Source organism: Nannospalax galili, unplaced genomic scaffold (assembly GCF_000622305.1).
Source record: "Nannospalax galili isolate Female #2095 unplaced genomic scaffold, S.galili_v1.0 scaffold698, whole genome shotgun sequence".
Classification (NCBI taxonomy): domain Eukaryota; kingdom Metazoa; phylum Chordata; class Mammalia; order Rodentia; family Spalacidae; genus Nannospalax; species Nannospalax galili.
This window is the reverse complement of record NW_008341886.1, coordinates 4,243,367-4,265,791: the sequence shown is the minus strand read 5'-3', so window position 1 is coordinate 4,265,791 and position 22,425 is coordinate 4,243,367. Positions and strand designations below refer to the sequence as shown.

Sequence of the window (22,425 nt, the reverse complement as noted above, 5' to 3'; positions counted from 1 at the left end):
GCTTAAAATTTTAGTATATTTCATTGTGCTCCAAATTATTTACTGAAAGTTAACAGTGACAGAAATATAATAAATTCTGTTAGCTTTCTGCATGGTAAAATAAAACTGCTGATAATTCAATTGAAATAAGACAGATCCTATTATGTCCCTCATAAACATCATGTACTAGCTTCTCACACTCTTCTACCCTCAACCCTACAAACTATCAATGTAATCCTCCACGCCATTAAAACCTTGAAGTAATATCAGCCTGGGTATTTCAACTCTCAAAGTTTCATTCATAAGAACAAAATTTTAATACGATACAGAAAAACACTGCTTTCAATATTCTTTGGAAATTCTTAATTTCCTATACGTTTATAAATACATATCATTTTATGATATATTTATAACATACAGAAGATGATATATATATATATATATGATAAAGTATCTATGCATAATTTCCTATGTATTGTATGGATGTGGCTTTACTAAGTCTAAATGCTGCTCAGAGGCAGATGAAGTGTCAGGTAACCAGACTCCTAAAGCAATCATATGGCTGACAGAATATTTTGATGAGCCAGTCAGTATGTGGTTACTTACTTACAGTGTTTCAGCAGCACTAAAGGGTCACTTGCTTCATGACTTTTAGTCTTAAGTTGTACTGCAAACTTGTTTACAGAGTCATTTGCCAATTGGAACAAGAACTGAAGACAGTAATAAACACACTGTGGCAAAGCACTTCATAGGCTTTGAGGAATGAAGCAATATAAAGTGCTATTAGCTACACAGCCATCTTCAAGACAAGCTTGGTAACTTGCAAGGTTCTTGCCAGGCAGCCATGGAATCCACCTACCTGCATCCAAGTTATGCAGTGCAGAACACAACGTCAACACACCCATGTCTTTTGTGCATGATGTGATCTCATCTCTGTGGTCCCACTTGGCTCCTTTCAACTTAGTGGGGTGATGGAACCCACCCAATAAAACTGCCTGCATGGACGGGGCTTGCCTTTCCCACCTGCACACCCTGCTCTGATGGCTCCTCTCAGATCTTCCTGGTCTGGGCTCTCACACAATTGGATCACCCAATCTGATTTTCAGTTAGTGGCTTCACAGACAGTTCCTATGGTTTCTGCATTTTAGATACGCTCATGAAAAGCAGGTGACATTTTTCAAAAGGTTGGAAATGAATAATCAATTGAAAAGGGGGGCTTGAAACTGACCTATGAAACTCTCCACAGTGCTGCAGGAGGAAGGGGTGGGGGTAAGCAAGTGCAGGTGTGGAAACAAAATCAAGCAACCCAAACAGCACCTTCCCAGGATCATGACATTTGAACTGGCCTAGTAACCAAGGGTCTGAAGTTGGTGGAGCTGGATGTGCCGAGTTCTGGCACTCACAGTGCAAAGCCAAGATTCTGCTCAGCTGAAGCCTCATGCTCTATCAGCAGGGGCTATCAGCCACAGATTCCAGAAAGATACTGAGCAACATGGACGTATTCCTCAAATAAGCCATTTATACTGAATAAATTAGTAATATTTTCCTATCCATTGACGAGCATGTTTAAACATGTTAAACACATGTTTAAACATACAACTTAACTTATAATTTGAAATTTCCTTCTATAACTTATGTAACTTTTAAGTGATATGTGTCCTTTTTGGCACTTTTATTGACTAAAGGCAGGCCATACATTAGGAATGATTTCCCCAGACTCCTCAGCCATATGAGTTGCCATAGGTCTGTATACTGGCATATTCTGAGGGGCACACCTGGAGCAGTTGGCGATTTCCATGCTGGGGCCCTCACACTGCCAGCCGCCACACTGTGGGGCCGGGCTGTCACAGGAACGGGACCGACAGAGGCAGGATCCCACAGCACTGCCATCCGTGTGCGTGCAGGGTGTCCACGGAGACCAGGGGCCGAAGTTCCCATCCACAGTGAGATTCCTGGTCTAGGAGGCAGATACAAGTAAGGGTGTCAGAAAGGGCAAAGCTGCAAAAAATGGAGTAAAAATGAAAGACCATTCAAGTGGCAATCACAGCCTTCAGGATATTTTAAAACTAAAATTGGTAAGGGATGTGTGGGGTTATTTCAAAGTAATACACCATAGGCCATTGCCAGAGATGGTGAGAAAGAGGGAGGAGGGAGGAAGAGGAGGAGGAGGAGGAGGAGAAAATGAGGTGCTGGGAAAACTGGACGAAGACAAGGAAGGAAGAGCGAGAAGAGGAGGCATCGCGGCTCATGACCCCAGAATGAGATTCTGGCAGAATTGGCCAGTGATGTGAGAAATCCAGGGTACAAGAAAACCTGGGTTGAAAACCCATAGACATACGTGGCTTGTACACTCCCAACCAAAACAACTGGCAAAACTCATCATTTAAACCTGGTATGGCTCAAACGTCACCTCGAAGTGGCTACATTGGATACACACTGAGCAAGCAAGTTCTTAGGCCTACTCTTGTCAAAGCTATGCTGTGAGTACCCACTAGGGGATTATACATGTCAGGATGGGCTTGGCATGTATTCATGACTGCAGGTAACATCCACTATGGGGCATGGAATGGCTCTGCTGCTGAAGATGAGACACTCAAGAAGATCATGGGGTCTTGAAGAATAAGATCCTGTGTTGAACCCTATAGGATGGAAGAGGAGCTGGGCGAAGCAGCTGGCTAGGACCCGTGGGGCTGAGTGAGGACAGAGGGATTGATATGTCAGAAGCTGAGGTTCACATGGCTGCTGCCTGTCACTGAGAGTTACTAGCAGGTGCTTTGCTATCATCAGGGACTAAAGGAGGTGTGCAAAGGATCACCACCATGAACATGACCCAGAGTGCATGGTGCTGGAGATATGTGCAGGTCGATGAAGGCATCATGGTGTTACACTGGCCTCACCTGGCCTGTGGCAGTTTGCTCTGGTGTGATTGGGGCATTAGTATTTGGACATCAAGGAGTGAACAGCTTGCTGACAAATCACAGGAGAGCTCAGGAGCTAGGAGTACTCTCAAGAGCAGAGACTCATGGACCCAAGGTTTAGGTTACCCTGCCCAATGTGTCTTCCCTCCTAAAGGAAGCAGGAAGGCCTAACGTCCCAGTCTCTTAATTTTAATATGAAGACAAAGGCGTCTTAGACAATTTGATGAAGATCTGATGAGAGTATGTTGTATCTTTCCTTTTTTCCTTCCCTGACTTCTGTCTCCGGCTTCAGGTAGTGACCCTTCTGAAGTACTGATTGTGTGAAATTCAACAGGTTAGAAAGGTTTTTTTTTAAAGAAAATACAAAATTAGAAGAAGTCGGGACTCCTTATGCAATTATTTACCCAGGGTAGCATAGACATCTTAGGTGGGTTGAGCTGTTCATGCCCAAGGCCCAATGGTGTCAGTCTAAGGCAGTCACGATGTAGTGGTTTTGTAATAAATGTTCCCAAAGACTCATGTATTCAAAGCTTGGTTCCCAGAGGGTGGTACTATAGAGAAATGAATGGACCATGAGGGCAATACCATTATTAATAGATTACTACATTGAGTTTCCCATTAAATGGGATCTGAGGGGGTGGGGCCTATTTGGAGGAAGTGGGTCACTGGAGTGCCTTTGAAAGGCACACTTTGTCTCACACCCCTGTCCTCTCTGCTTCCTGACTTCCATAAGGTGAGAAGCTCTGTAATATGCTCTCTGTCATGATGTTTAGCTTGGCCTCAGGCTCAGAATCAATGGAGTCAAGAGATCATGGATGAAACCCCCCGAAACCAGGAGACACAGTACACACTTTTCAAGTTGGCTTTCACAGTTATCTTGTCACAGCAGTGACATAGATGGAAACCTTATTACTTTGGTCAGTGCTGGATCTCGAGATGGATTTATGGCTCAATGCTGGTGAATGCCTCAACAGGGGACTTCAAGAAACTCCTAGAAATTATTTCCTCTAGCTAAGAGGAGAAAAGTGTTTCTGCTTTTTCTAATCTCTCTGGTTTTGTACCCTGGCACGTGAGGGGTACTATACCATGACAGCCACCGTTTATCACATCCTAAAACGTCCCCAGGTATAGCTAGGTGTCCCTGGCAACTATCCTCCCATGCTCTCTACTGAGACCTACTGCACTGATTGTTCTTTGTTCCTTTGGAACATATCCTTGAAATAGAGGATTTTAGACAAAGAGATACTATAAATATTTTCCTTCTAAATATAGTCATAGGGAAATATGTGCTAATAAGAGTGGCACAGAAAAAGGGAGGCAGGATGTGATGTAACTGACAATGGGTAAAGACCAACGAGGCAGATGAAACACAACAGTAATTTTCCTTCAATGGGAAGAAAAGCCACTGCACCCGGCACACCGTATGTGGGAACACAGTGATGGCAGCTTTGCAAGGTGACAGTGTAGATTTGGCAACTATACTTCTGGAAGGAAGAAAGGTGGCTCTGCTTCTGGAACCTGCAGATTTTCAGGAGCAGCATCTTCAAGGCAGGGCTGTTGGGATTTGCTATCTTACACCCTGGAACTCCCAGTCTCAAGGGAGAGCAGAGGATGAGTCCTCCACATAGCATTTAGCCCTGTGCTTGTTTTACTCTGAATATCTGACTTTAAGAACCTGCCTAGAAAACAGGAGTAGGAATAATGGTGGGGCTTAATTTTGAAAGGAAGATATTTTTACATTTTCATAATCTTCTTTAAAGAAATCTATAGGGCCTGGCAGTGTGGTAGAGTACTTGCCTGGCATGTACAAGGCCTGAGTCCCATCGCCAGCACCAAGGAAATGAAAGGAGACAGAGCCGTCTACAATAATTTCCCCAGAGCTGAGCTTTCTTCCAGGTCTCTGCCAAGTGACTATGCTTGGAGTGTATGCTTCATGCCATTAAATATGAAGTTATAGCACAACATGGACCATGCATCAGCAGTACATGCCAACCACAGGTGATTAAGAGTGTCAACTCTTTCAATCCTCACCACATCCCAAGTCAGCTGGGACAAGTAAACTGTCTGTAAAAGACAGAATCAATCCCAACAAGTTGGTTCAGGAACCTGTGATCTCAGCTGGTCCTTCTGTAATATGATTCTTTGTATCTTTTTCAGGCAAGAGTCCCCCAAGAGACAGATTGGTCACTTTCCAAGTGCAAGCTAAGGAGTAGCCATTTTAGATATAAAGTATAATCTCCTTATGATTGATTCATTCATAAACTCTCAAACAGGCAGGGGTGTAAAAGCACTTACTGATTCCTCCTGTGCTCCAACCATTATTCCTTTTAAAAGAATTATTATTACTATTATTTATGTGTGTGTGAGTGTGTCTGTGGGTAATGTCACGTGTGTGTGTGTTTGTGTGTGTGTGTGTCAGCAGAAGCCAAAATAGAATGTCAGATCCCTTGGAGCTAGAGTTATGGGATGTTGTGATTCACCCAGTGTGGGTGCTGGGAACCAACTTTGGGTCCTCTGAAAGAGCAGCAAGCACTCTTATTTGTTGAGCTCCAGCCCCTCCAATCACTATTCTTTTATGGTTAAAGTGAAGTCTTAAGTTTTTATCTGTCTACATATTTTTTCCTTCAGAATCACTAGATTTTTATTTTCAAAGTTGTTTTATACTTACTTCCAGAGACTGCATGAAACAGGATATTGGAAAAAGTTCTCAGGGAGACTTGCCTCCTGCTTTGACATCAATTTAATTATCTACCCTAAGCTTATCTCTATAAAGGAATTATAAGAAAAGATTGTACCTTTGAAGAGAACTTAGCTGGAGTCCTGTGTGGAAGTTAGGAGGACTGGTGAATAGGAGTGATCTTTAGGCAAGGTCTCTGAGTCCCAGTTCTTTCATCGATAAAAAGGAGCAATAATGCCCATCCTGGATGGCATTGTGGACATTAAATGAAATAACTCATAGAAAGTATCTAATGTGATAGTGAACATATGGGCTATACATAGTTCACCCCTCCTTGATACCCTCTTTCTCTCAAAACAGTTTTATTGCAAAATGCAGAAATAATGTCTTCTCTGCTCTCTGAACATAAGGTGCAGGATTGGGCCATTCTTCCTTTATCAGTCACCACTTTGAAGAGATACTGAAAAGTGGGAATGTCATTTTCCTCCAAATTAGAGCCTGCTAGAAACTCTAGATATAAACTGGCTTCTCACCCAATGGTTATGGACACTTGGGGAACATATTAGTCTCTGATCTCAGGTGTCACCATCTAAATGTGGGCTAGGGTTTTGGTTACTGCCGAAGCATCTCTCATCTAAAGATCCTAATTACAGTGTCCTGAGAAGTGCCATTACCAGGAGACAGTGGGATGTTCATTTGGTCCATTTATTTTGCTGGTTATTACATTACATATTTTGAAACAAGGACTCACTGTATTGTATAACATGATATATTGGTTACTGCATATTCCCAAAGCATATGAACGGCATTCATGCATAAGTCAGGCCAGTTAGATTCTTCACACTATGTGACCCTTGTTTTACAACATAAGTCAGGCAAAATATATATAGTTCACATTGGTCTGAATATACCAATTTAGATATCACACAAGTGTCTTAAATCCTTTAAGCTGCTTTTTGATTATGATGTTGGTAAACTATTATTCAATATTACAGACTAGAAATCTGTAGCTATTTTAAAATCAGGTCCATTTAGTGGAAAATAGGTCTTTAAGATTTTAAATCCCTGGAAAAGTGGACTGGGAGGGGTCAACGTCAACTCTAGGGGAACAGAGGATCTAAACCACAGCTGTGGTTTGAAGTACCTCTTCCAAAATTCAAGTATTTCCTAAGTGATAGCACTAAGAGGTGGGCTGTGAAGATGTGAGCAGGCCAGGAGGTTCCCCCCTGGTGGATGGGGTTGGATGTTCTCTTAGAGGTCTCCCAGTGGGACCTGGGGTATTCTTGTTCTAGCACAAGAAATCTTCATCGGAGCACATTCTGGTGCTTTGACCATGGGCTTTCTAGTCTCCAGAACTGTAAGCAATAAATTTCTGTACTTTATAAATGATTCAGTATAAAGTGTTCTTTTATATCATCACAAACAGAGTAAAACAGTTACAAATCATAGCCACTGTGTGACTAGAACACCCATGTTGGGGAACAGACTAGTGCCATGTCATTGGTACAGCTATTTTTCTTTTATTTATTATTTTAATTTTATGTGTAGGAGTGTATTGCCTGCATGTATGTAAGTGCACACATGTTGTGCAATGCCCGTGGAGGTCAGAAGAGGGCTTCGGGTCCCCTGGAACTACAGTTATGGATGATTGTTAGCCACTATGTGGGTGCTGAAAATCGAACCCGGGTCCTCTGCTCTTAACCACTGAGCCATCTCTCCAGCCCTTTTTGCTTCTCTCTCTCTCTCTCTCTCTCTCTCTCTCTCTCTCTCTCTCTCCCCCCTCTCTCTTTGGTCTGGCTCCCAAGTTTTAGTTTTTTGTTTTGTTTTGTTTTATTTTTAAGAGTCTAGAAGATAGGGTTGGATACCCTGGAGCTGGAGGTCCAGGTGGTTGTACACCCTCTGATGCCAGTGCTGGGAACTGAACTCCAGCTCTCTATAGGAGCAATAGATGCTTGTAAACACTGAATCATCGCTCGAGCCCATGACCCAGAGTTTTGAAGATTTACTTCATTGATAAGTTCACACCAGAGGGTCTGGTGCTGACATACCAAATGAACATGTCTCAGATTCACTGAACTCGGTGTCACAGGATCAACTTTAACTTGTATTTTACATAGAATGGAAAATAACTGTTCTCCTTCAAAAGGCCTCAGGTTATAAAATTCAATTTCCTTTGGGTAAAGATGCATGCACGTATTTTTCAGAAGGAAAGGAAAACATTAAGTGATAGCAGAATCGCTTGCATTGAATATGTCTGAAACCAGTTGGCATGTGGCAATTCGTGCCACACTGAAACATATAAGTACTGGAGATAAGTCCAGTGTGAAGGAGAACATGGGTTTGGTCTTCAGTATGGAAAATACAATCAAAGGAACTGCACAGAATGATGGCAACATCCTCAACATATAAAGCAGCAGCATGCTAGCATGTCACAATTATGAAACATGGTGCCACAGCCTTGGCCAATGAATGAAGCTTCCATCACAGTAAAAAAATAAATAAGTGACTTTCTTTGTCTTTTTGAGGCAGGGTCTCTCTGTAGCCCCAGCTGGCCTGGAACTGGCTATGAGACCAAGCTGGTCTCAGACTCACAGAGATTTGCCTGCCTCTGTCTCCTAAGCGTTGGGATTAAAGGCGTGTGCCACTATGCCCGGCTCAGAAGCAAGTAATATTTAAAAATAAATTTTAGCAAACCAAAGCTAAGGGCTGGAGAATTGGCTCAGCAGTTAAGAGTACTAGTTGCTCTTGCAGGGGACCTGGGTTCAGTTCCTAGCATCCACATGGTAGCTAAGAACCTTCTGTAACTCCAGTTCCAGGCATTCTGATGCCCTCTTCTGACCTCCACAGGCATTGCACAACATGGGTGCATTTGCACACATGCACATAAGACACTCATAAAATAAAAATACTAATATTAAAAACCCAAGTTAAAATTATTGCTGTCATTTTATATATTCTTAGCTTATCAAAAGTATATCTTAATGTGGGAAAATCCATTGGGTCGGAGGATAGTGGCATGGTTTTATATAATGGAAACATCTTGTGTCTGGAGAATAAGTCTTTACTGTAAGTATATAACTAAGCAGAGTTAGTGGTCACATCTCAGAGTTGTGTTCTAAGTACCACAGAGCCAATTCCATGTTACTTTGTGAATTTAACAGAGACTGTCCTCTCATTAGATTGAGACAATGTGTGTGACAACACTTTGGTCACATTTTCACTGTAGACTATCCAAGACATTCATCTGCTATACTGCAGTGCATAGGGGTGAATTTCCTATTGTATAATTATCATGGTTCAGATATTCACTTAAACTGTCATGGGTCCAGGAGAATGGACTTATTGTTTACGAGAAACTGCACTTTTAGCTCATTCTGACTTTTTGTTTTATAAGCGTTAGTGATGCAAGGTTAAAGATCTTCAGGAAGATGCACTAATTGTTCCAGAGGACCTTCTGTATTTCAGAATGACTTTGCCAACATTATTATGTTTTTATCTTCTGCAAAGCATTTACGGTGACTGCCTTTGTGTTCTGAATGTTAGTATTAAGAAGGGAATTACCAAATGCCCTAGTATTTGTCTAACCATTTTGAGAGAGATGGAAGAAAGTTTCCTTCTAAAATCAAAGGCCTGGAAGTACATACCCAATAGTGCTAAGCTAACCCCACTCAGGAGTGTTTATAGCCTGGATGTGATGCTCCCATGCAGGCTTCAGTGCATGAAGGACAGACTTCCACAGCAACATCTGGTAAGGACGCTGATCCCTCTAGCTTTGCTCTGATCAGTTTTTTTCTGGATGAAGGACAGGCTTCATGAGCACGTGGTTTAGGTCATGAAAGGGCAGCTTCCTTACCAGGATTCTCAGAACTGAACGATCAGCTCCTCACTCCCGTCTAAGAGGTACATGAAACTGAAATGCAGAAATCCACAGCTGTGGATGTGAATTATGTGAATGTAAATAATTACCAATTACTACTGTTGTTACTGCATGGAGAATTCTAAAGGGAGAAGAGAGGAAAAGTGGCTCCCACACGTGAGGAGGACCCAAACAGATGAACTGAGGAAACCGGATTCAGGGTCTGGCTCTACATCCAGACCAGTTTCTCATTCTCAGAGTCTGTCATGGGAATGCTCACCAGGCTGCTTCTCCCAGGCCTTCTTGTGACCCTGAGCAAGGTCTGTGAGTCTGCTCCACATGGGGTCACAGTGTGATCCCTTAACTTACTCTTTAAATCTTTACTTATGTCAGCTTCTGTAATTGTAGCCCCCAAGAGAAATGAACACATGTGGAAGGTCCCATTTTTATTACTACAACAGGGAAAATGTATCCACACCACACTATAAAGAAAACATTTCAAGAATCACTATCTTATGCTCTGTAATCGAGCCAGCACTGTTGAACTTAAGACCTTTCAAATCAATGAAAACACAGCAGTAGCATCCCGTGTGGCCCTCCCGAAAGCTAGGAGCAGCGCAAGTTGAGAAAACACAAATTTGTTTTTGATTTGTAACAATGTTCCAACCTGGAAAGGCAGTGCATGCAGGTCTGGGCTCCCATGGACAGGATTTTTGGAAGAAAGTCGGGGTGAGCACATACCGGACAGGTGGAGATGCTCTGCTCCCACTGTGTCATGCTGAGACTCTCCTCCAGGCTTGTGCACTTCTTCATCACCACGTCCCAGCCACAGTAAGGGTCCTGGGCCCCAATGCAGGTGCTGGAAATGCACATGAAAACAGTGCATATGCATATCTTTTTCTATAGGAAAGCACCAACAGGAAGTTTCTGGAAATCTGGACATCCTTCAAGAGTGGCCTATAACACAGACCTATGTGAGGTAGGGACTCCGGGCAGACCTGAAAGACCTCTGCTTCCTGCTTTGCCTTCTCTGGCTGTGTCAGTGTGGCTCCAACTGAGGGTGACCCAGTGTTGAACCAGCTCAAAGCAACACATTTATGTCTGCAGTCCCTAAGGTAAGGCCAGGGAGTCATTGGTCACAGATAGCATGACAGGACACAGCACACACCTCACCTTGGGATTTGGTCTGTGTGTGATCCGTACGGTATGAGAGCAAACTGTGCTTAGAGATCCATTCAAAGGCTTTGCTTCCTTCTTGTGATTCTTACTAAAGCAAGATGACCATTAGGTAAAATTAAACTTCCAAAAGGAGAATCATTTGACAAGCTCCCTCCTCTGCTCCTGGCCTCCCCTGCCTGCAGAGCCACCTGGAGCCTCAAACAAGGCCCCTGTGTTAAGGGAAGCATTGGGGCCATTTTAACATGAAACTGCGCTCATAACAACAGTTCCGTTTTTCTAATAATGTTGATGGTTCTGGTTGTTTTTAACATTCCACTTACTCATTAAACGTTACAACTGCCATCCAAACACAAATGCCCATTCAATAGAAATACCACACGTAATTTCCTCTTGTAAAATCTTATCTACCATTGGCGAAAATCTGATGCACACTTACATTTGCTCTAAACTACACTTTATGAAAAACCAATCATTACAACTTATTATTTTTGGAAGTTGAGTCTTTATAAAGAGGTCATATGGAAAATCAGGAGATTCCAGTTGATGTAGCTGTGGTGAAATTGACTTTTCTTTATTTCACATGAAAATATTTTTCCTTATGTGATGAATATTTTACTAAAATTTAGCTTTATTAAATTCCAATTGCATATATATGACACAGAATTAGCTTGTGTGCCACAAATACATGCAATTATAAATCGTTAATATTCAATGAAAATTTCCTTCATTTATTAATAGCCTAATGCTACCATCATTTTGATTATTGATCTGGCATTTCTGAATATCTGAACTCAGAGAACAATGTTCATCATAATCCAAAGGTCTCATTTAGAAAGCATACAAGTTGAGGGGGACAATGTTTTAGAATGAAATATATGTAGAGATAGATCTTAAATTCTAGATTATTTTTTATTTAATATACAAAATTGTATTGATATATAATATTGTACTGCTTTAATATAGGTATGCATTGTGTAATTTTTAAATTAAAATAAAATTTAAAAACTTTAAATCAGTTTAAACACATCTATCTCATTCCAAATTTCTTATCATTTGTTTATGGTGAAAACTTGCAAACTTCTTTCTTCTACCTTTTTGAAATCTGAAGTTCATTACCGGCACCAGCTTTGCTGTGTAATAAAACGTATGTTAGAAACCCATGGTCATATCTGACTGCACTTGTTAGCTACTGGCCAACTTTTCCTGCCCTTCTTCTCTCTGTCTTCCCCAGCCTCTGCTAACCACTGTTTTACTCTCAATCCCCAGGAAATCCACTTCGCTAGAGCCCAGAATTGAACAATATCATGCGGTTCTTGCCTTTCTATGCCTGGTTTATTTCACTTAGAATAATGGTCCTAATTCATTAGCATTCTCACAAATACTAGGAGTTTGTCCTTTGACTATGACGAACAGCAACGCCATTGCATTCATCTGTAACACCTCTTTATCCATTTGTCACTGGTGGGTACCAGGGGAGCTTGGATTTTTTGGTCATCGTGAATAATGCTACAATGAATCTGGGATTACAGATACCCCTTCAACATTTTTTTCCCTTTGGTATGAAACCCAGTAGTGAGATGATTGTATCTGTTTTATTTCTGAGTAATCTCTATATTGTTCTCTACAACGGCTGTACTAATTTATGCTCCCATCAAAGTATGCAAGGTTCTCTCCATCTCCTCATCAGCACTTGTTATGATCAGTCCTTTTTCTCTTACCTCTGTCTTTCTTTTCCTTTGAGAGATGGGGTCTCCCTGTAGTCCCAGCTGGCCTGGAATTCACTATGTAGACCAGGCCGGCCTCAATCTCACAAAGATCCACCTGCCTCTGCCTCCAGAGTGCTGGAATTAAAGCTGTGTCTTTTACAATTATTAAAATAATCAGCTTTATGATTATTGTTTTTGACAACAGCCATTTTGACCAGGGTGAGTTCTTTTCTCATAGTGGTTTTGATTTGCATTTTCCTTGGGATTCTGATGTTGGACACTTTTCATGTAGCCTTTGAGCATTTGTATGCCTTCTTTTGAACCATTTCTATTTATGTCTTTTGTTCATTTCTCAATTAAAATTTCTGTTGTTGAGTTTTTGGATTTCAGGAATGACTTAACATCAACTAACATTGAGATGTATATTAAAACTTTTTTAGTTATCCTCTTTATTAATTAACATACTAAGATAAAAGACTTTCATTAACATTTTTATACTATTTCTGTAAAGTTGGATTTGGTTGAATGTCAATGTGCATATTTGATTCCCTAAGTACTGATGGCCTTATTTGATGTTTCTATCATAACAACTGTCATATTGCTTTATTACTTTTTCTCTGTTGAACTGTTTTGAAGCAAAGTCTCAGGTAGCTGAGGCTGGCCCCAAACTTGCTATAGAGACAAGGGTGACCTTGAACTTCCTATGCTTCTGACACTACCTCCCAACAGTTGAGATTATAGGCACATGCAACCACATCTAGTTTATTATTGATATTGATAATGGCTGCAATATTAACACAAGGAATTCATTTAAATTCCCAATTCTATAAGTGTTTCAAACATCCCTTCATTCAGCACACAGTCATGAGTATTTACCATAAAGCAGATGCTGAAAGTGTGGAGTGTTCCAGGGAAACAAAATAGCGACAGAGATAGAAATGTGCTTCTTAATAAGGAGATGAAATTCAGATGACACATGAATAAATATCAGCTTCCAGTTGCAAAGGAAAATTGTAAAGGACCTAAGAATCTGGGACCCTCTGCATAGCTGGATGAGTCTGAAGAGTTACTATCTACACTGTCACATTTAAACTAGGAGCAGTGAAACAGAGGGAAGTCTGATGTGTTTGTTACATGTCAGAAAGAACAAAACGTTTCAGCAGAGACCTTCCTGGGAGGTTCCCAGTCAATGAGATACCAGAGTCTGAGGAACTATGAACTGGAGATTGGCCCTCAAAGCCTGAGGACTGAAACAGGAAGAACATTTGAGCCCCATTAAGGCCTAGAATTACCCTGTAAATGATGCACACTTCAAAAGGCATAGTGGATACTGTGCAGAAAACACCCTTCTCTGACAGTTTTGAGCTTTTATTTATCCAGACAAAAAGATGTCAGGTGCATGGAACAGAATCTGTCATGAAGAGAATATAGTATGTCACAGAGAACTTGAAGTTGTGTAAAAGCAAACTACTGATGGTCAATTTTTCTTCAGTTTGGTTCAGATTGCCTCACCTCGCCTCGCCTCGCCTCGCCTTATCATCTTATCTTATCTTATCTTATCTTATCTTATCTTATCTTATCTTATCTTATCTTACCTTATCTTATCTATCTGACCGGTTATCCATAGGTAGCCCAGGCCGTCCTTCCATGGGAAATCCTCATGCCTCAGTCTCCTGAGTCCTGTGGTTGAAGGCATGCATTCCTATGCCCAAATACTGTGTTTGATTTTTGATTTGCATGTAGGACAGAGCGAGATTTTGAACCTCCCAACTTTCAACAGAATATGTAGAGAATACAGAGATCACTCACAGGCAATGACAGCTCAGAAAGACCAGGATATGAGCTGAAACAATGCTAAGGAAAACTTAGAGCCCAGAGCAATCAATTCGACTTATGGGATCTTTATAGTGTACTTGATTGCCCTTATGAACTTATTCTTCCATTGTGAAAATATGATTTCATTAAAATATTTCACAAATGAGGGGGAAACTCTTGTCATCCACAGGTATGGCTGGGGAGCTGGGCATTATAGAAGATGGACAGACCACAGCACATCTGTATGATGGTGCGCACATTTTTTATTATGTACCTGGATATGTATTTATGTTCATATAATCGCCAGGGGGAGATTTACTATGAAATGGAGGTTCACTCATGGGATCCATTGGATCCTAAGGATTTTATGTGTATAATCTGAGACCCTCATAAAGTAGATATGTTTTCAGACCTTACCTATATCAGTCCTGTGCTTCCTCCTAATCACACAATGCACACTTCTCAACTCACTATCAGAGTTTATGCAAGCCCATGTTCTATGTACCATCATATTTTAAGGGGTTTCTCCCTGTGCCGGATAGCTTTAGTGTCACACCTGGGTTGAGAGAACCTCAATTGGGGAATTTCCTTTATCAGACTGACCTGTGGCCATGTCCACTGACCTGTGGCTGCAAGATCAGCTGTAAGTAACAAGAGACCAGCATCACTGTGGTGAAGTCTCCTGGGAGGTATTTCCTCAGGGTCAGCACACAGAGGGGACCCGAACCTCCATCTCTAGCTGGAAGCAGGACTTGGTAATGTGTAAGAGTCTCCTGCATGGTTCTGGTGTTGAAAGCTTGAAGGGGTCACAGAGAGCAGCTGAGGCTTGGCACTCTGAGAGGCCAGGAAAGGCCATAGGTGAAAGTGCAGCTGCAGTTGCAGTGAAGACCCCAGGATTGAAGGGGTCATGGAGAGAATCTGAGGCTTTGCACTCGGAAAGGCAAGAAGAAGCCATTGGTGAAGGTGCAGCCTCAGTTTCATTGGAGACCCCAGCTTTTTTGGAGATGACAAGACCATGTGACGGCCACCAAGGACAGCACCTGGTGTAGAATAGAGCTGGCCCGGGGCTGCAAGATGAGCTGTGTGTGCTGTGGACGGCAGAGTCAGAGCAGTGGAGCTGTCAGAACCCTTTGGAGCCCTGAAGATCGTGAGTGAATCCCAGATGTCCAGCCTTGAGCTACTTTGCTGGCCTTTGGTTTTGCTTAGGTGTGCCCGATTCTTCCCTTTGAAATAAGACAGTACTTGTTTCGGATTTTACTGAAGCCCACAGTTAAGAGACTTTTAAAAGAGACTAACTATGGACTTTTAGGTGTTTGGATTTTTTTAAGGACTGTGGGGTTTTTAAGGTTGTACTGTCTTATGTTGTGATATTAATGTTAACATCATATCTTGGGGACAAGGATTGGAAAGGTTATGGTTTAATAGTGATGTTTGTGTGTCAAGTTGACAAGGGGTCAACTGTGCTGGATAGCTTTAGTTTCAACTAGACACACCTGGGTTGAGGGATCCTCAGTTGGGAAATTGCCTCCATAGGACTGGCCTGTAGCCTTCTTGATTGTTGAGTGATGTGGGAGGGCCCAGACCACTGTGGGTGGTGCCATCCTGGACAGGTGGGCCTGTGTTGCATACGAAAGCAGGCTGAGCAGGGGCCAGGGGAGCAAGCCAGTAAGCAGCATTCCTCCGTGGCCTGTGTTCCAGCTCCTGCCTCCAGGTTCCTGCTCTGAGTTCCTACCTTGGGTTCCTTGATGAACTGTGACCTGGGAGCTGTAAGCTAAATAAACCATTTCCTCCACAAGTTGGTATTGGTCAGAGTGTTTTGTCACAGCAATGGAGAAACAAACTAGGACACTCCCTATCTTGGCAAGATTCAGAGGTGTTATACACAATAATGCTAGAAGACATTATGCTCCAGCCCAACCCCACCTGAGATTCCTCTTACAAAGAGCTCTGTACAGTTATAATTGGCATGCAGGATAGGTACTTTCTGTCATTCTCACTCCCTGTGTTTCAAACAGTTCCAAACACTGCACACACAATGCAGGCAAACCTTTTCAGATATTGCTTTATCATAGAGATGTTTCCACAGTCATTTAATGGCTTTAAAATAACCTGCTGAGTGAAAAAATCTATTGAATGTTTCTGTCATGACCTGGTACTTCCTTCCCTTACTACAGGAAACTGAGAATTAGAACACTACTTATAATTCAGATGTACCTTAAGAAATAATTGGCCATCAGGTGAGGGGATTAAATACTAGTATGGTCTAGGATCAGGTTTAATGATAAATCCATTTTTGGAATAAAATGTAATATAGCTCCAAGAACCTTTGACTTAAGTCCACAGTAGATATTCAGGTAATTATATTTATGGTAGAATTTCTCATTAGACTTTGAGCTCCAAACAGGCAGGTCAGGGATATGTCATTTGTCATCAGACACTCAGAGGCAGGCTTCGTGTTTGGCATGTATTAAATTCTATAAATACAGTATAAGTGAATTCACTAAGAAAATCCAGACTTCACAAGTTGAACAAATGCCAGTGCAGTTAAGAATTCAGGACACTGAGCATTTGATAACAAAAAGTTAATTGTGTAGGGAAAATATTTACTTTGTAAAGCGCGTATTCTATTTGTCCAAAGGTCCTCCTAGATGCTCGGGTGATTCATAACTAGATGGCTGGAGCTGGGTCACTGGAGCCATGTAGGGATGCTACTGTTTCTCTGCACATGGTACATTTTTCCCATTGGGCAGATGCTGTCTTTAGAAAACATTTAATTAATAGTGGTGCCAGCCTATTAAGTCCATCTCTTAAAACTCTGCCCTTTTAAGTAATGAATGTCCTGCAGTACTTAATTTCCATACTCATTTTCTTAATGAGGTGTTAATTCCTTTAGTTTAATGGCTCTATTACAGAGTTACCAAATTAAGAATGACCAGGCACCAGCTCAGCCCAGCGGAGCTGAAGGCCTTTTCTTAATGGCTCCATCTTTCCCTCCAGTTTCATGAAGCACAATTTTAAAGATATGGATCTCCAGTTTCATACATGGTCTTGTTCCTTTCTGTTCCAGCTTTCCTCCTTTCCCTAATTACTTTGTAAAACCAACAAGCACCTAAGGCTCATGGGCTTTCAATCTTTTTGCTTCTACTCTATGTCACCAACACATCTTTTGATAAAACAATGTCACTTACTACTACCACCCCCATTAGGCGATGAGAGGGTAGTTGAGAAAGGAGAAGCAGTGTCCATGTGCTAATTCATCAAGTATTTACCAAGCTTGTCCTGCGCTACACATGGTGTCAGAGGCCAAGAGGAACCTGGAAACAGACCAAGCCAGGCCCTTGGGGGTCTGGCTGCTGCAGTCTCAGTAGACATTGTGCGCTGGCTCATTCATACAGGGCATGGACTCGTAGTTTCTGTTCTGTGACTGTAATCATTACTGCTTACACATCTCTTTGATGCAGATGGATCCCTCATATACAAAATGTTATCTCGACAACCTCATAGGCTTATCTTTCCAAAAATAATATTTTTATTGATTCTTTGAGACTTTCATACACTGAATTTTGATCATAGTCAGACTCCCTTCTTTATCTCCTCTTAGATTACAAAGCACTTGAAGAACACAAATAAGACCCAATAGGCCTTATAAACAGCTCATAAATTGTAGTGAGTGTCAAATAAAAAGTAAAGAATATATGAGTGAGTGTTCAAAGTATGGAGAACTATGTGAGATTAAGAACATATTAGGGAATATAACAAATCTGTGCAATTTACTCATTAATTTAACAATTGTACTCACTCTTTCCTAAACTGGCACATATGTAACTGAAATACTTTTAGTCAAAGTCATAATGCTCTAACTCAGACATCAATGAACAGAAGCCCATGGGCCGCAACTAGCCTGCTAAGCTTTACTGAAACAGAATGCAAAGGTATTTTCCAGTCTAGCACCCTGGAGACCATACATGGGTATGGAGGCCACAGGGTAAGGTTTAGCAGCAAATGGCCTAGAGTGCTACAATCTATTCAGATCTTGGGGCATGGGTGGGTTACAGGGTGCTGCTTTGAAGTTGTTCCCCTACTGCCTCCAACCTTGTGAGTTCCAGGGAGGACATCTTGGCGTTTCTTTTGTGCTTCTGCTCACCTCTCTGAGATCCTGAAGAGGTACAGGCTTTCTTCCCTGCCTCAGTTAAGACAAAGCTGCAGTTCCCAAACTGCCCATCTCCATGGCATCCCCTCTGGAGCAGGTACCATGTCTCTCCTGTTGCACTGGGACCTGACCCATTAGGCTTTGTCATCTTCCCATGGGACAAGGCATATAAGAGCTTATCTGGTTACTTTTTCTCAACTTGACATAAACTAGAGTCATCCAGAAAGAAAGAACCTCAATTAAGGAATTCTCCATCAGACTGGCCCATGGGTATGTCTATGGGGCATTTTCTCGATTGCTGGTTGATGTACAAGGGTCCAGCTCACTGTGGGCTGTGCCATCCCTAGGCAGATGGGCCTGGGCTATATAAGAAAAGTAGATCGACAAGTCAGGGGGAGCAAGTCAGTAAGCAACATTCCTCCATAGCTTCTCCCACGATGATGGACTACAAGCTGTAAGATGCGATAAACCCTTTCTTCTCCAAGTGGGTTTTAGTCAGTGTTTTACCAAAACAACAGGAAACCAAATAGGAATATTGCTGATGATCTCTTCTGGTCTTACGTGACAAGGTAGGTCATGAAGTGTCTGAATCCAAAACCAACTCCTATTTTTCCCTTGCTCATCGACTGACAGGCTTGCTAGCCTTACCTAGTTACAATGGCCATACACCAGGAAGAGTTGATCCTGTGCTGCAGACACCTTATAACTGGGCATCCCAAAACATTTTCTTCCCTTTTCGGAGAGTTTGCTGAGCTGCTGATCTAATCAGCGTGCAGTCCTTAATATGGCTTGAACAGTGTGTGTCAAGCGTCCATCATGAATGTTCCAGGTACCATTTGTTGGGACTTGAAGAGCTGCAGTTTTCCTATGACTTGAAGACTTCCTGGGGGGTGGGGAGATATTGTAGGAAGCATAAGCCTGACTTCTAGACATGGCTGTGAAACTCAGTCCTGTGTCACCTCTACTTCCTGACAGGTTAAAGTGGGAACTCAATGCCCAAGTCTATCAGTCTTCTAAGTAACAGGCCATGATTTTCTGTTGGTATATAAACCAGGAAGGAATTCAGTAAGAGGCTCCATCCTGTGCCTTACCATGGAGAACTTTTCCTTCCTCAAAGGTTCACAGGCTGATACTGGCAAGCTACCCTATGGGAAAAGTACCCACAACGGCCATCAGGAGGTGTCAGATCCCCTACCTTGCATTGCTAACTACTGGCCCATGTCTGGACTGCCAGATCCCAGATGATTGAAAAATTTGGACTTACTTTACAAAGCATATTAATATGTGTGCATTCCTTGCATAGAAAGGATATGCACTCTTCATCCCAGCGGGCACACCAGCTCTGAAGAACTGGCTCTATCATCTGCAGAAACATTCCATGCCATTTATTAAACAGTAGCATCCAAACATGCTAAAATTAAAATAAATGTGTACTATTCATTTTGTGATCAAATCTGACTAAATTGTAACTTTAAACCCCTGCTCGATTAAAATGACTTTCCTAGGTAAATAAAGGCATCATGCTATCGGGCTGCTGTTAGAGTTACTATGCTGGCAAACTGCACCCTGAGAAAGACTGGAACAGGCATTCACCTTGGAATGTCTTGGAAAAGCATTGGTCTGATGTGCCTTATGGCCACCAAGTTTCATGCTTCTGTTCCCAGGCAGTTTTGCCTTAAAGAAATGTGTCTGAAAGTACTCTCCAGTAGCTCCCCATAAGATAAAACCCCCACCTGTGATAACTTCTCTGTACTAACAGCAAACCAAAAATATAGAATGGGTCTCAGGGCAGAGAGGCTGGCTCTGAAGAGGTGAGTTTTATACTGTAGGAACCATGCAACCTTTCTCAGGACACACAAAAAAAATCTCAGGACACAAAAAGTTTCATATCCTTAGCTGGACAACGGGAATGGCACATTGCTTTACATTGGGAGTTGGTGAAATAATCAAGGAAAACGTGGCAGAAATTAATGAAAATTGTGATATTGTGTGAAATGTCTTTGAAAAAGATAACCAGATAAAAAAAGAAAAATATAAATCAGATTTTGACAGATCATGTGCTCCTTCAAGGGGCCATATTTTGAGGACATATTATTTAGTTAAGTTCACTTTCTCTCTCTAAACCCTTCAAAATTTCATTTGTGAAACCGATTTCATAAAAATTAAGAAAATTATTGACATTCTACTGAATAGTATTTGGCAAAGAAATTAGTTATAAAATATGCCCTGTTTTCCTGTTCCTATCCAGCATGCTTTGTTAATCAAATTTCTGGAAAATTCAAATTATTTTTCTCTAAAAAAATGCTACTTTCTCCTCTAGTTTATTAAAAAAAAATCCAAGCTATCAGAGACATTAGTGTCAAAAAATAGATTCTATTTTCTATTGTGTTTTAACTGCGGAAGATATAACTTCTATATGATGACACTGAAGAAAAACTTTGGAAGACATACAGAGAGATGCTTGGTTCACAGTCTTTACAATTTCCTTCTCAGATAGAATATGGAGGTTCAATCACAAGCCTACTAAATATGAAGGGTCAATCACAAGCCTACTAAATATGAAGGGTCAATCACAAGCCTACTAAATATGAAGGGTCAATCACAAGCCTACTAAATATGAAGGGTCAATCACAAGCCTACTAAATATGAAGGGTCAATCACAAGCCTACCCACTCAGAGCATGGCACACAGGAGCCCGGTATATCAGCTCACAGTGGACTTAAGAACTCATGCTGCTTTTCTCTGAGCACGTGAAAAATAAACGGTGGGGAAGACTCAGCTAGAATAGAAATGTGAGAGTCTCCTCTCCCACAGGGGCTAATGAAGAGGCACACATGGTCTTATTCTCCTTGATAGAAGCAAATACTGTACACTGCTCCTGGCGTCTGCACCTGGTGGCACCAGCCCCTGGGAACTCAAGATGGGCTCGCCGTGCCAGCGCATGACAGTGTGTTCCATACCTTTCATGATACTCTGACTCGTGGCTTAGTTTTCTGAGCTGAAGGAAGCTGAGCTGCTGTAACCTAGATTCAGTGAAGCAAAACTATGTGTAAACAATAAATTGCCTCATGCTTTGCAAGGCAGGCACTCCTATTCAGTGCCAGAAACATCCCACAGACAGTACAAGACTGTGTCTTCCTGTCTGTTACCCTGTTATGTACCCAAAGACATCACCATGAGGACTTGGAAACTCACAGAGCCAGATTTGGAAGAACAGGGCCCTTCCAACTATATTTGGCTAAGACATGCCTACTGGATATGTCCCAACGCTCCCAGAAAGGAATAACTCCAGCCATAGGCTAGTCTTGCAGGAACATAAGCCAGGAAATGTTTCAAACAGACATTGATTAAAGTTAGAAAGCAGACCTACAAAAGAGGAATGCTAATCAATTACCTGTTACTAAAGTTTGCAATACCATTATTACACATTTGCAAAGAGCTTTTGGTTTTATACTATGTATATTATTCCACCCAATTCTAGAACAAGGCACTTATGTGAGGGCTGAAATACTTTAGGGACCAGGACCAAAATTATCAGTGACAGGTCTGTACTATGAATTCTAGACACTAAGTCTATAAACTCCGTATCTGAGGTTCCTTGTATAGAAACAGAATAGTGTATGTTTGGTAGAGTATTGCAAATGATATAGTAAAAATGTCATTTTTGCATAAAACCTGCAAGCATGCCTTGAGTTAGAGAAGGGAACTGACCAAGGCCACTGATCCCCTCAAAGGCAGACTACTGTCAGGTGTCAGAATACACACACAATTTCCAACACTGACCTGCTAGTCAAGTTTATGATGTTTACAGCCCCCTCCATTTCCTAAGTACCTAGGCTTGCATGTTTCCACATTAAACTTCAAAGTGCATGATGGTCAAGAGTGGGCACTCATTAGAAAATGAGAAGATGGAGAAAAGAGCTGGGGTAAGCATCGATGGCACTTGGATTTCCCTGTGCCTGGAGCACCTCCTTCCCCTCACACCTCCCTTCATGAAGTTGGAGCCTCAGGAGTAAGAGCAGCCAAGGGTGCCAAGGACTAGAACAACACATTACGGATGACCCAGAAAGAGGAAGCCTCAGGCCAGTATCACTCCTTGACCTCAGAGGGTTTTCAGAAAACAGCTTTAAAGCTTTAGCCTAGAG

General features: G+C 41.8%; 1 protein-coding gene across 4 annotated transcripts in view; it reads right to left on the bottom strand.

The window, feature by feature from the left end:
• Nucleotides 1–22,425, bottom strand: part of Sema5a (semaphorin 5A) — a 487,535-nt gene that overhangs the window by 68,463 nt on the left and 396,647 nt on the right. For all 4 annotated transcript variants that reach the window (XM_029565663.1, XM_008837641.3, XM_029565665.1 and 1 more), the window contains 2 exons: nucleotides 10,172–10,289; nucleotides 1,755–1,936 (listed from right to left, as the gene is read on the bottom strand). In XM_029565663.1, the coding sequence (XP_029421523.1) occupies nucleotides 1,755–1,936; nucleotides 10,172–10,289 (300 nt within the window). The remainder of the gene's footprint in view (nucleotides 1–1,754; nucleotides 1,937–10,171; nucleotides 10,290–22,425) is intronic.